This window comes from Sapajus apella, unplaced genomic scaffold (assembly GCF_009761245.1).
Source record: "Sapajus apella isolate SASKATOON/1434 unplaced genomic scaffold, GSC_monkey_1.0 scaffold71, whole genome shotgun sequence".
Lineage (NCBI taxonomy): Eukaryota > Metazoa > Chordata > Mammalia > Primates > Cebidae > Sapajus > Sapajus apella.
Genome location: NW_022437011.1, coordinates 8,120,720 through 8,134,746, shown reverse-complemented (window position 1 = coordinate 8,134,746; position 14,027 = coordinate 8,120,720). Strand labels below are relative to the sequence as shown.

The window sequence follows — 14,027 nt, the reverse complement described above, 5'->3', positions numbered from 1 at the left end:
AGGAGAATCGCTTGAATCTGGGAGGCAGAGGTTGCAGTGAGTCAAGATCGTGCCACTGCACCCCAACCTGGACGACAGAGTGACCCTCTGTCTCAAAAAAAAAAAAAAAATCCAAAGAAAACAGGAGAAAATTTTTTTGACCTTGAGTTGGGCAAAAATTTATTGGATGTTATGCTTAAAGATGGATACAGACTGGGTGTGGTGGCTCATACCTGTAAACCCAGCAATTTGGGAGGCCAAGACAGATGGATCACTTAAGCCCAGGACTTTGAGACCAGCCTGGGCAACATGGCGAAACCCCGTCGCTGCAAAAAATACAGAAATTGGCTGGGCATGGTGATGTACCCCTCTAGTCCCAGTTACTCTGGAGGCTGAGTTGGGAGGATCGCTTGAACCCGAGAAGCAGAGGCTGTAATGAGCTAAGATTCCGCCACTGCACTCCAACCAGGGTTACAGAGTGAGATCCTACCTCAAAAAAAAAAAAAAAAAAAAAAAAAAAAAGGCCAGGCACAGTGGCTCACACCTGTAATCCTAGCACTTTGGGAGGCCGAGGCAGGCAGATCACAAGGTCAGGAAATCGAGACAGACCATCCTGGCCAATATGGTAAAACTATCTTTACTAAAAATACAAAAATCAGCTGGGCGTGGTGGCGCGAGCCTGTAATCTCAGCTACTTGGAGACTGAGGCAGGAGAATCACTTGAACCGGGGAGTCGGAGGTTACAGTGAACTGAGATTGTGTCACTGCACTCCAGCCTGGACAGAGTGAGACTCTGTCTCAAAAAATAAAGGATAAGTTTCAATTAGCTAATTAATTGCAAACTCTTAATAATATGGCTCTTAGCATAATTATTATGGTATATTCTAGAGAAGCTCTTAAAACCCTTCATGAAGTTATATGAAGTCATGTCTGTCATAGAGACGAGACACCCTGCTCCTCAGCTCCTCACCACCTCTCCTTTCCTACCCTACCTTTGGTTTCTCCATTCACGCATCACTGGCTTCCTGGCCTTGACTGCATCTGTTGGCTTCTTCCTTTTGGGCTTTGGCTGCTGCTACTGCATAGTTATTTCTCCATCTTCCAAGTTAGGCTACCGAGAGAGAACCTGATTGGCCTAGATTATTTTTCCTTATTCTAGACACTAAATAAATGTATTCAACCAGCAATATAGTCCAGTCATCATTGGCTAGGGGGTAGGGTGGATGGGGGCATAGGGCAATGTTTGGGAGGAGTCTAAGGGGAAAGGTATAGAGTATTGGCAAGTGTAATGTGGACTGTACTATCAGCTGGCACCATGAGCAAGAGATAGAACCATGTGTGTGGTAAACAGCATAATATCCACAGTTGTTATAATGTAAAATGTTATTCCTATTTTCTTCTTTCAGAAACCATTGATAATCAAGCTGCCTTCCAGTTATGGCTCTCTTATTTTATTGCCCCCTCCTAAATCAATCCTTAACAGGTAGTGAGATAAGGGTTTAGAGAAGGAGCTTTTGCCTATTCTCTAGGTCAGAGGTAGAGATCTCAAGGTATGTGGGACCAGAGGATAGGATTATGGATTAGTTGGAAGTTGTTATCAGAGGTCATTTGATAGACCTTCTTGACTTTGGATGTAGCACCCAAACCATGCCTTTCAAATAAACAGTAGTCTATCTGTCCTCTTATACTTTTGTCTGTTCCTGTAAGCAATTCTCACAGCTAGCTTTTCATGACATTTGAGCCATTTTTTTCCCTGATGGGCTTCATTGGTACTATAGGATTCATAATATCAGTCCTGTAATGGTCATCATGCTATTTGATTTTAGTGTGTCCTTTTTTCTTGCATGATGCTTCTTTTGCTATTTTTCTTCTTGGCTTTTCATCTTTTGGTTTGTTGAGGTCCTTAAATCCTTATTGTCAAGTCCCAGAATCCTAGAGACAAAATGGACTTATGTTTGTTTGGGTTTTTTTGTCACATAACTGGAGGGTCTGAGCTTGTGTTTGCTTTCTGCTGTAAGAACTGGTACATCTAAGACAGTCAGCTGCAGAATTTGGTTTGGCTGGTTAAAACGTCCATGGAGATGGAATATCATGCAGTCCAAGTAGAAAGATGTGAATGGGCCGATGAAGACAGGTTGCTACCCAGGGCTTCTCAAACTTGAGAAATCACCTGGGCATCTCGTTAAAATGCAGATTTTGATTCAATAGGTCTAGGGTATGGCCTAACATCTGGAAATCTGCATTTCAAAGAAGCTCCCAGGAAATGTTGATGCTGCTGATCTGCAGACACACTTAGAGGAGTTAAGAACTGAAGGGTTTAATATTCCCAAACAGGCCTCAGTGAACAGAAGCTGCCTATATCGCTCCCCCTCCATGCCGGAGAACTTGAATAGGCTAAGACCGAAGCAGGTGGACAAATGCAAGGACAATGCAATGCCAGATAAAGTTAAAAAAAAGTATTTTTCTGGCCAAGGAAAGCTCAGGAAGGTAAGAACTTTTTAAGATGAAAATCTGTTCATCTCATGTCTTTGCTTTACAGGTGTGAGGATTGCTTTAGTATGCCTTTTTTGTCATCCTCTTCTTTATGTTTACTTTTTCCTCTTCGTTCTTAGCACCTTTCAGTCTTTTCTACATCTGTATCCACATGTGAAATATGTGTGTAACATAGATATATAAAGTATATCTATATTGTACTTTCAGAAATGTTGTCATCGGCTGGGCATGGTGACTCAGGCCTGTAATCCTAGCACTTTGGGAAGCCAAGGCAGGGGGATTGCCTGAGCTCAGGAGTTCGAGACCAGCCTGGGCAACACAGTGAAACCCTGTCTTACTAAAATACAGAAAATCAGCTGAGGATGTGCCTGTAGTCCCAGCTATTTGGGAGGCTGAGGCAGGACAATCGCTTGAACCCAGGAGGCGGAGGTTGCAGTGAGCCAAGATTGTGCCACTGCACTCCAGCCTGGGCAACAGAGCAAGATTCAGTCTCAAGAAAAAAAAAAAAGAAATGTCATCATACTGTCTTCACAACCCTTTTTCTTCAGATCTGAAAGAATGTAAGGGAACTTTGGTATGGATATTTTACTGCTGTGTCACATGCAGTCTGACAGAAACAACATCATATAGCAGATTGATTTTGCGGAAAGCAACCTCTAAAAAAGTTAGTCTTTGTTTTTTACCGTCCCCAACTTTTAAAAATTCTAAACAGATGGGAGGATCACTTAAGGCCAGAAATTCAAGACCAGCCTGGTCAACATAGCATGATCCCATCTCTTATAAAAAATAATAATAATAAATAATAGCCGGGCGCGGTGGCTCACGCCTGTAATCCCAGCACTTTGGGAGGCCGAGGTGGGTGGATCACGAGGTCAAGAGATCGAGACCATCCTGGTCAACATGGTGAAACCCCGTCTCTACTAAAAATACAAAAAATTAGCTGGGCATGGTGGTGTGTGCCTGTAGTCCCAGCTACTCAGGAGGCTGAGGCAGGAGAATTGCCTGAACCCAGGAGGTGGAGGTTGCGGTGAGCCGAGATCGCGCCATTGCACTCCAGCCTGGGTAACAAGAGCAAAACTCCGTCTCAAAAAAGAAAAAATAAAAGAAAAAAATTAAAATTCTAAATATCTTTGGATATTTTAGGAAATCAATGTATTTATTTATTTATTTATTTTCCCCTGAGATGGGGTCTCACTCTGTCACGCAGGCTGGAGTGCAGTGGCATGATCTCGGCTTACTGCAGCCTCAACCTCCCGAGCTCAAGCGATCCTCCCACCTCAGCCCTCCAAGTAGCTGGGACTACAGGCATGTGCCACCATGCCTGGCTAATTTTTGTATTTTTTGAGGAGATGGGTTTTCACTATGTTTCCCAGGCTGATCTTGAACTTTTGGGTTCAAGCAATCGTCTCGCCTTGGCCTCCCAAAGTACTGGGATACCTATTTATTTATTTATTATTTTAGAGGCAGAGTCTCACTCCGTCACCCAGTCTGGAGTGCAATGGTATGATCGTAGCTGACTACAGCCTTGGCCTCCTGGGCTCAAGTGATCCTCCCACGTCAGCCTCCCCAGTAGCCAGAATTACAGGCGTGAGCCATCATGCCCCGCTGCATCCACTGGTTTTAAAACCTTTAACATGAGGATTGGGTGGGGGTGGGAATCTTGTCATCTTCAGGGCTTACATTTAAAGAAGACAGTCTCTCTGTGTGACATTAATATCATTGAGATGCTGGAGGAAGATTCTAACCAAGGGCATCTGATTGGTGATTTTTCCAAGGTGAGTTTGGTTACACCCATCCTGTATTTCAGTGAGTCATTTTGGATCCGAATCTTCTCTGTGTGCATAGAATGCTCAGTGTAATTACACATCTTCACCAAGTACTCTTTGATAACCTGACAGTGCTCTAGTGGTAGATACAGGCCCTAAGCCTTTACAGTGAGAAAATATTTCTTATTCTCTGGGAAAATCCAGAATAAAGTGGAAAGTATGAGACTTTTACCTTTTTTCCATTTAAAGACATATTTTAAAATTATGTAAATAATACTTGGTTTTACAGAAAAAAGTAGAAATGAAGAAATTTATCCCAGACTTTATTAACCAGGGTAATTATTTCTTGGTATATATTCTTTTTTTTCCCCATTGCCTGTGTAATTGCAGAAGGTATATATTCTTACACATTTTTTTCTGTGTTTTTACAAACACATATACAAAAAAAATACAGTTTTGCTTTTCTACAAAAATAGTTTATATTGTTTTGTTATCTGTACTCTCATTTAATAATTATATCAGGAGCATCTGAGCATCTTTTTTCTTTTCTTTTTTTTTTTTGAGATGGAGTCTTGCTCTGTCACCCAGGCTGGAGTGCAATAGTGTGATCTCAGCTCACTGCAACCTCTGCCTCCCGGTTCAAGTGATTCTCCTGCCTCAGCCTGCCAAGCAGCTGGGACTACAGGCATGCATCACCATGCCCAACTAATTTTTTGTATTTTTAGTAGGAACGGGGTTTCACCATATTGGCCAGGCTGGTCTTGAACCCCTGACCTTGTGATCTACCCTCCTCGGCCTCCCAAAGTGCTGGGATTACAGATTTGAGCTACTGCGCCCAGCCTCTTTTTTCATATTAATAAGCAGTTATGCTTCATCCTTTCTTTTTTAAGAGTCAAAGTCTTGCTCTTTTGCCCAGGCTAAGTACATTGGCATGATCATAGCTCACTTCAGCCTCAAGCTCCTGGCCTCAAGAAATTATCTCTCCTTGGCCTCCCAAAGCACTGGGATTGCAGGAATGAGATGCCACGCCCAGCCCATTTCATCATTTTTAATAGCTCCATATTATTTCATTGTTTTAACTGCTCATAATTTCTTCATAAATCCCTTCTTGTAAGATACTTAGTTTTACAATTTTTTTCTTATGAATTATACCAAGATGAACATATTTGTAGAGAAATCTAAAACTTTGTACACATCCTTGATGAGTTCTTTAGGATTAGAAATGGACTTGATGTATATGCGCTTTATAGAGACCACTGATTTTTTTGAAGGCCTCTGAGGTTTTAAGAGTCTTTTGGAAAGAAGGACAAAATGAGGGTCTTTGATCTCAAAATCGGGTGTGGAATACTTGCTGTTATTTCAGCTCTCGTGTATTTCTAGGTATGTGCACTGCCAACCGTGTCAGGGAAACACCAAGATCTGAAGTATGTCAACCCAGAAACAGTAAGCAGATTTCTGGAGATGGTAACTGGTTACATAAGCTACCATCTGGTCTGTTCTGTCCCTATAATCCCCATTTCCATTTGTATTTCTTTCACTGTGTTCACTCACATAGGCTCCTTATTTAACTGAAGCTATATTAAAGGACTCCTTTTTCCCCCGCTCTTCTTTCTCCTTCATTTTTAGTTAAACAAATAATACATAGTTATTGTAAAAAGAAAAAAGGGAGGGGGTCATGCGTGGTGGCTCACGCCTGTAATCCCAGCACTTTGGGAGGCCAAGGCAGGCGGATCACTTGAGGCCAGGAGTTCGAGACCACCCTAGCCAACATGGCAAAACTCCATGTCTACTAAAAATGCAAAAAAATTAGCCAGGCATGGTAGTGTGCACCTGTAATCCCAGCTAATCAGGAGACTGAGGCAGGAGAATCACTTGAACCTGGGGAGCGGAGGTCACGGTGAGCCGACATTGCGCCACTGCACTCCAGCCTGGGCAGCAAGAGTGAAACTCCATCTCAAAATATAAAAAAAGAAAAAAGAAAAAGAAAAACAGAAATGGGATCATGATGAATATGATCAAGATCACGTATTGAAATTTCCTTAGTAAGACATAGATATCTTTCTATATCGATAGTAAGATATCTATATCATCATTTTAATGCCTATATAATGCTCTATTCTGCTGGCATGTACAATTTATTTTACCAAACCCCTATTATTGAATATTGAAGTTATTTCTAATATTTTGATAACATAAAACAATGCTGAGATTAATCTCATTGTGGCTACATTTTCTGTACTTTTCCTGTTTACTTAAGATGTTAGAAATTGCTGGGTCAAAGCATAATTACATTTATTTGTTTATGCATTTACAAAGTTCCCTCCAGAAAAGCTGAACCAATTTACACTTTTACAAGTTGCTTCAGTTTCTTCCTCTAGGTATAAACCTTTTCCTTCCATAGCCTTTCCTGAAAGACTTACTTTCTTCCTATATGATGATGGGTAGGGAGCCATTTTGCATCTCTTCCTGCAATTTTGAGTCTCTAGCTTCTACCTCTCTCACCGCAGAAGTCCTTGGACGTCTCCTGAGAGGCCGATTCCAGCCATGCCTGTCCCTAGATGGGTAGCCTGAATATGGCTTTCCTTCCTTGGTATCTTGGCAATGCCAGCTATTTTGGTTCTCTAAAAGGGCCACTTCCTGTTTCATTCTCTTTTGTGGGTAGTGCTGAACCACTGTCACATGTCAAATATGGGATGACTTTGGAGGCTGGACATACAGTGGAATCCCAGGTGACTAACAGGAATATGCTCGTAAGGAACTGTGTCATTGGCCCTTCTCTCCCTCAGAGTGGCAGTGAACAGAGTATTCAGTCATTGTTTCTGTGCAGGTGGCTGCCTTACTGTTGGGGAAGTTCCAGGGTCTGATTGAGAAGTTTTATGTCATTGATTGTCGCTATCCATATGAGTACCTGGGAGGACACATCCAGGTGAGACCACATTCTGGCCATTAGTAGGGGAGGACTGGAGACAGCTCTTTATTGAGAAGAGTCTGTGGACAAAGGGGCCTATGAACTCTAGAATTGGGACAAATATTACATATCTGAAGCACATCAAGGCTGAGGTCCTCCTTGTTTTAATTCTGTATACCTTAAGCAGCTTACTTTCCCTTTCTCTCTTAGACCAATATCCTTCTTTTCTGTAGGAGCCAAGGGCTCCTACCTAGACATAAAAACATTAATCCAAGGCCTGAAGCACTTTGCAAACACTATTCATGAACATTCCTCGCAGTGATCCCTGTTCTTCCAGTGGTTCAGTTCTGTGAACATTTATTGAGCATCTACTACATACCAACCTCTGTGCCAGGCATTCAGGGTATATACAGAGATATACTTAGACTCCTGCTCTGAGGATGCTTATAGTCCAGCTTTTCTGGTCCAAATATCCCAGGTTCGTATCCCACTCATTTCTAAGTAATGGCACCGTCCATAAGCCCTTGAGGAAATGCTTATTAAAATTATTTTTCTACAGGGAGCCTTAAACTTGTATAGTCAGGAAGAACTATTTAACTTCTTTCTAAAGAAGCCCATTGTCCCTTTGGACACCCAGAAGAGAATAATCATCGTGTTCCACTGTGAATTCTCCTCAGAGAGGGGCCCCCGAATGTGAGTGTCTAAATGGGGTAGGGCAGGTGATGGAAATGGATTTTGAGTTGGACTTCCCAGACCAGTTCAGACAGACTGACTGGATTCTATAGTTTGAAGAATGTTAGGGAGGTTGAAGGAAGACATTCTAAAATTCAAAAGTTTGGAGCAATAAAGGAAAAGGGATTGAGAATGAGGCCACAGTAGAGGAAAGGAGGAAGGGTGGTGCAACTTGGACCTTGTTTTGCAGGCACAGTGAGATTGGAAGGTCCTGATGGGGGTTAGCAGGATCCCAGTGAATGGCCCCTGGAATCCTGACCACCTTTCTTTCCACCCACCCATCTCTGGGTTCTCTCTAAAGGTGCCGTTTTCTGCGAGAAGAGGACAGATCTCTGAACCAGTATCCTGCATTGTACTACCCAGAGCTATATATCCTTAAAGGCGGCTACAGAGACTTCTTTCCAGAATATATGGTAAAGGGAGGGGCATGCGGGGAGCCAACTTTAGCACCCAATTCCCAGGGCCTGCAAAGCCCTCAGAGAAGAAACTGCTGCTCCTCCTTAACCACTGCCAGCAGCAGCGTCTCTATTATTCTTCGTAGGCAGAGTTCAGGAGTCTAGAGATCCCTTACTCTGTCCCTTACCTTTCAGGAGTTGTGTGAACCACAGAGCTACTGCCCTATGCATCACCAGGACCACAAGGCTGAGTTGCTGAGGTGTCGAAGCCAGAGCAAAATGCGGGAAGGGGAGCGGCAGCTGCGAGAGCAAATTGCCCTTCTGGTGAAGGACATGAGCCCATGATAACAGACCAGCCACTGGCTGCTAACAGGTCATCCAAAGACACTGCAGAAACCCTGAGCAGAAAGAGGCCTTCTGGATGGCCAAACCCAAGATTGTTAAAAGATGTCTGTAAACGAACAGGCTGCCAACCTGTTGAAATGCCAGGCCTGGGAATGGATAAGGCTTCAGCTTGCTGAAACCTGGTGACAGAGTTCTGGAGCTGGCTCTATAAGGCAGCCTTGAGTTGCATAGAGATTTGTGTTGGTTCAGGGAACTCTGGCATTCCTCTTCCAAACTCCTCATGTCTTCTCACAAGCCAGCCAACTCTTTCTCTCTCTGGGCTTCTGGCTATTCAAAAGTTATCTTCCTTCTTTCTTTGTATTTTCCTTCATTGTTTCCCCCTCTCCCTTTTTTAAAAATGGAAAAATAAACACTGCAGAGTGAGAGATATGATTGTGAGCCTAGCCTGCTCCTAGAAGAGCTGTATATGGAGATCACCAAGTTAGACTCCTCCATACATACCATCTTTATTCATGGCTGGGGCCAACATGCTTTTCTCCAAACCAGTAATTCTTAGGCTGGGCATGGTGGCTCATACCTGTAATCCAACACTTTGGGAGGCCACGGTGGGTGGATCACTTGAGGTCATGAGTTCGAGGCCAGCGTGGCCAACATGGTGAGACCCCATCTCTACTAAAAATACAAACATTAGCTGGGCATGCTGGTGTGTGCCTGTAGTCCCTGCTACTCAGGAGGCTGAGGCAGGAGAATCACTTGAACTCAGGAGGTGAAGGTTGCAGTGAGCTGAGATCACACCATTGCACTCCAGCCTAGGTGACAGAGCAAGACTGTCTCAAAACAAAACAAAATGAAACAAAAAACCAGTAATTCTCAAAGTTTGGACCCTGGACCATCAACATCATCTGAACTTGTTTGAAATACAGATGTTCGGTTGTATGCGCAATCTGGCTGCAACATCTGTCACCCCACTGATCGCTAGGGTTGAAATATAGATGTTCAGGCCTCACCTCAGTCCTCTTAAATCAGAACTTCTGAGGTTAGGGCTCAGAAATCTGGGTTTTAAAAATCTCCCTTTTCAGTTGATTTGAATACATGCTAAGGCTTAAGAACCAGTGCTCTAGTTATCCCAGCACTTTGGGAGGCCAAGGTGGGTGGATCACTTGAGGTCAGAAGTTTGAGACCAGCCTGGTGAAATCCCATCTCTACTAAAAAAAAAAATGCAAAAATTAACCAGGCATGGTGGCATATAACTGTAATTCCAGCTACTAGGGTGGCAGAAGCAGGAGAATCACTTGAACTTGGGAGGCAGTGGTTGCAGTGAGCCAAAAATCCACTGCACTCCAGCCTGGGCAACAGTAAATTCCATCTCAAAAGAAAAAAAAGAACTAATGCTCTGGAATTAAGGTAAGCCTTTCGAACTGTTTTCTTCAGCAATGTCCTAGGCTTTCCTTTTCTAGATCATTCCATGGTATGAGTTACTAAAAGTGCCCCACAGACTCAGCAGCATGTGGTATCTAGGCTTTCTCTAAGGCAGATGACAAATCTCAGTTGGGCTCAAAGGTACCCTATCAGCAGTGGCTCACGCCTATTATCCCAACACTTTGGGAGGATGAGGCTGTCAGGAGTTTGAGACCACCCTGGTGAACATGGCAAAACCCCATCCCTACTAAATATACAAAAAATAGTCGGGCCTGGTGGCAGGCGCCTGTAATCCCAGCTACTTGGGAGACCGAGGCAGGAGAATCCCTTGATCTTGGGAGGCAGAGGTTGCAGTGAGCGAGATCATGCCACTGCACTCCAGCCTGGGCAGCAGAGTGAGACTCCATCTAAAAAAAAAAAAAGTTCCATATATATGGCTTCAGGGGGATTTTGACTTTTAAGTCTTTTCTCCACTCCATTTCACATCTCACAAAGGCAAGTTAGGATTTAGAATGGTTGGAAGTAGAGATTTGTGATGTATGAAGATAGGAATAAAACAAAGCAAGATCTGTTAGACTTCAGGAAGATTTTTAAACTGTATTCTTCAGCAGTATCCCAGGATTTCCTTTCTTGGCGCTTTTTAGTGTGAATAGGCTTTTATCTGCAGTGAGGTGTGGCCCTACTTGGTCTTGGGTGGCAGTGGAATGGACCGAACATTGTCATTCTCTGGTATTAACCTAGTAGTACTGATAGCCCAGGACTGAAAAGGACAAAGCCCTCTACAGCCTAGGTTGAGATAAAATAAAGACAAATGTACTATCTTCCCAGGTTTTGGAACAGAGAGTGTTTTTTAAAGTGAGTGGGAGGGAAGGGTAGTTGTAGCCATAGGGCAGCCCATGCACGTGCGTGAGTGGCTGGACTGGTTTTTTTATTTTTTTATTTGGCAAGGTTTGCACATGCTCTTGCCCCAGAGTGCTGCATGCATGCTTCACAGCAGAGGGCACTGCTGTATTCTCCAAGCCATTCGGCTGAAGCCTGTAGCATCCACTCCTAGCTACTGCCTGTCTAAAAAGGGAAGCTGCCTCTGTGGCCTTCTCCCTAAACCCTTGAGCTCACAGCCCAGAAGATCTTGGGGAAAGAGGAAAGCTGCTGCGGCATTAGGTGGAGATGGCCAAAGGAAAGATGCTGCTCCTCCACCCCACCCACACGTGCCCCTGTAGGAATTCCAAGTTCCAACATGGGAAGAGATTGATGTACATGTGCCCACGTGTTAGTAGTCTTAAGTGGAAATTGTGAGTTGTAAAACAAAAAAACTAAGGCTTAATTATCTTCTTTATGGAAAACTGTATTTTCCCCAAAGTCAACATTTTTTGGTATGATTTTTTAGAGATAGGGTCTCGCTATGTTGCCCAGGCTGGAGTGCAGTGGCTATTCACAAGCACGATCCCACTACTGATCAGCACGGGAGTTTTGACCTGCTCCGTTTCTGACCTGGGCTGGTTCACCCCTCTTTAGGCAACCTGGTGGTCCCCCACTCCCAAGAGGTCACCATATTGATGCCGAACTTAGTGCAGACACCCGATCAGCATAGCCCACTGCAGCCCAGAACTCCTGGGCTCAAGCGATCCTCCCACCTCAGCCTCCCAAGTAGCTGAGACTATAGGCACGCGCCACCGCGCCTGGCGGTATGATTTCTTATAATATCCTCTCACTGTATAGGGACTATATGATTTGATTCATGTTATTTTCAGGAATAACAATAGTAGCTGACATTTTTCAGGTGCTTACTACATACAAGACTATCTCTAAACTCATATATATACACACTGATTTAATTTTCACAACAAGCCCATGAGACAGGTACTCATTACTATGTGCATTTCTTTATGAAGATAAATTGAGGAACAGAGGGATTAAGTAACTTTTTTTTTTTTTTTTTTGAGATAGGGCCTCACTTGTTGCCAAGGCTGGAGTGCGGTGGCATGGTCTCAGCTCACTGCAACCTCCATCTCCCAGACTCAGGCAATATCCTCTCACCTCTGCCTCCTGAGTAGCTGGGATCACAGGCATGTGCCACCATGCCTGGATAATATAATTTCTGTATTTTTTTTTCTAATTTTAATTTTTTTTTTTTTTTTTAAGAGGAATTCTCGATTTGGCTTACTACAACGTCCACCTCCTGGGTTCAAGCAATTCTCCTGCCTCAGCCTCCCAAGTAGCTGGGACTCCAGACACGTGCCACCACACCTGGCTGATTTTTTGTATTTTTAGTAGAGATGGGGTTTCATCCTGTTAGCTGGGATGGTCTCTCTGACCTTGTAATCCACCTGCCGCGGCCTCCCAAAGTGCTGGGATTATGGTGTCAGCCACCATGCCTGGCCTTTTTTTTTTCTTTTTTTTTTTTGTAGAGACGGTTTTGCCATGTTGCCCAGGCTGGTCTCGAAATCCTGGGCTCAAGTGATTTGCCCACCTTGACCTCCCAAAGTGTTGAGATTACAGGCATGAGCCACTGCACCCAGCCAAGTAACTTGTTTAAGATCACAAAGCTAACTTATGGTGGAGTAGGGATTTGACCCAAGATAGTATGGCTCCAGAGCCTATCCACTTCATGGATTTTGCTGTTACCAAACCTTCATCAAAGAACAGTGTGCCAAGGCAGGTGCAGTGGCTCACGCCTGTGATCCTAGCACTTTAAGAGGCCAAAGTGGGAGGATCCCTTGAGACCAGGAGTTTAAGACCAGCCTGGACAACATAGCATCTCTATAGAATAAGAATAAACTTAGCTGGGGCCAGGCACAGTGGCTGACGCCTGTAATCCCAGCACTTTGGGAGGCTGAGGCAGGTGGATCACAAGGTCAGGAGTTCAAAACCAGCCTGGCCACCATAATGAAACTCTGTCCCTACTAAAAATATTTTTAAAATTAGCCACGTATGGTGTCCCATGTCTGTAATCCCAGCTATTCGGGAGAGTGAGGCAGGAGAATTGCTTGAACCTGGAAGGCAGAGGTTGCAGTGAGCCGAGACCAGGCCATTGCACTCCAGCCTGGGTGACAGAGACTCCATTTGAAAAGAAAAAAGAATAAACTTAGCTGGGCATGGTGGTGTGTACTTGTAGCTACTTGGGGGGCTCAGGCAGGAGAATGGCTTGAGCCCAGGAGGTTGAGGTTGCATTGAGCTATGATCTAGCCACTGTACTCTAGCCTGGATAATAGCAAGACCCTGTCAAAAAAAAAAAAAAAAGTATGCCTTTCCAGAGTTGGCACTGCTTTTTTATTGTTTTGGGTGTTAAATCTATAAGAGCCTCAATGGTAAGTTCTTGAGAATCTGGGGCCATAAGGTTGCTTGGACTTGAGAGATAAAGAGCAGGCACTAAAACCCCAGCCTAGAGACCTCAGTATGAGGCTGTGTAGGGGTTGTGCTCAACACTGATGCCCTTGCACTGACTGGTATTTATTCAGCAGGAAGGCAACATTGAACAGAAATCTTTGGATCTAAAAACTGCTTCTCCAGGCCAGATGCAGTGACTCATGCCTGTAATCCCAGCACTTTGGGAGGTCAAGGAGGGTGGATCACCTGAGGTCAAGAGTTTGAGACCAGCCTGGGCAATATAGCGAGACCTCCATCTCTACAGAAAATTTAAGACATTAGCCAGGCACAGTGGCACATGTCTGTAGGCCCAGCTATTCAGGAGGCTGAGGTGGGAGGATCGCTTGAGCCCGGGAGGTGCAGGTTGCAGTGAGCTGAGACTATACCACTGCACTCCAGCCTGGGTGACAGAGTGAGACTCTGTCTCAAAAAATATACATTTAGTTGGCCGGGCACGGTGGCTCAAGCCTGTAATCCCAGCACTTTGGGAGTCCGAGGCGGGTGGATCACGAGGTCAAGAGATCGAGACCATCCTGGTCAACATGGTGAAACCCCGTCTCTACTAAAAATACAAAACATTAGCTGGGCATGGTGGTGCGTGCCTGTAATCCCAGCTACTCAGGA

The 14,027-nt window shown here is 44.2% G+C and overlaps 1 protein-coding gene across 6 annotated transcripts in view; it reads left to right on the top strand.

The window, feature by feature from the left end:
* The window catches only part of CDC25C (cell division cycle 25C), a 49,248-nt gene extending 40,204 nt beyond the window's left edge, over positions 1 to 9,044 (top strand). For 3 of the 6 annotated variants that reach the window (XM_032250389.1, XM_032250392.1, XM_032250393.1), the window contains 7 exons: positions 2,314 to 2,466; positions 4,146 to 4,247; positions 5,619 to 5,681; positions 7,066 to 7,164; positions 7,706 to 7,839; positions 8,180 to 8,291; positions 8,469 to 9,043. In XM_032250389.1, coding sequence (XP_032106280.1) covers positions 2,314 to 2,466; positions 4,146 to 4,247; positions 5,619 to 5,681; positions 7,066 to 7,164; positions 7,706 to 7,839; positions 8,180 to 8,291; positions 8,469 to 8,618 — 813 coding nt within the window. In that variant the 3' untranslated portion in view covers positions 8,619 to 9,043. Of the gene's footprint in view, positions 1 to 2,313; positions 2,467 to 4,145; positions 4,248 to 5,618; positions 5,682 to 7,065; positions 7,165 to 7,705; positions 7,840 to 8,179; positions 8,292 to 8,468 lie in introns of all 6 variants that reach the window. The other 3 variants (XM_032250395.1, XM_032250391.1, XM_032250394.1) reach the window with 3 other exon arrangements.
* Positions 9,045 to 14,027: the final 4,983 nt, after the last annotated feature.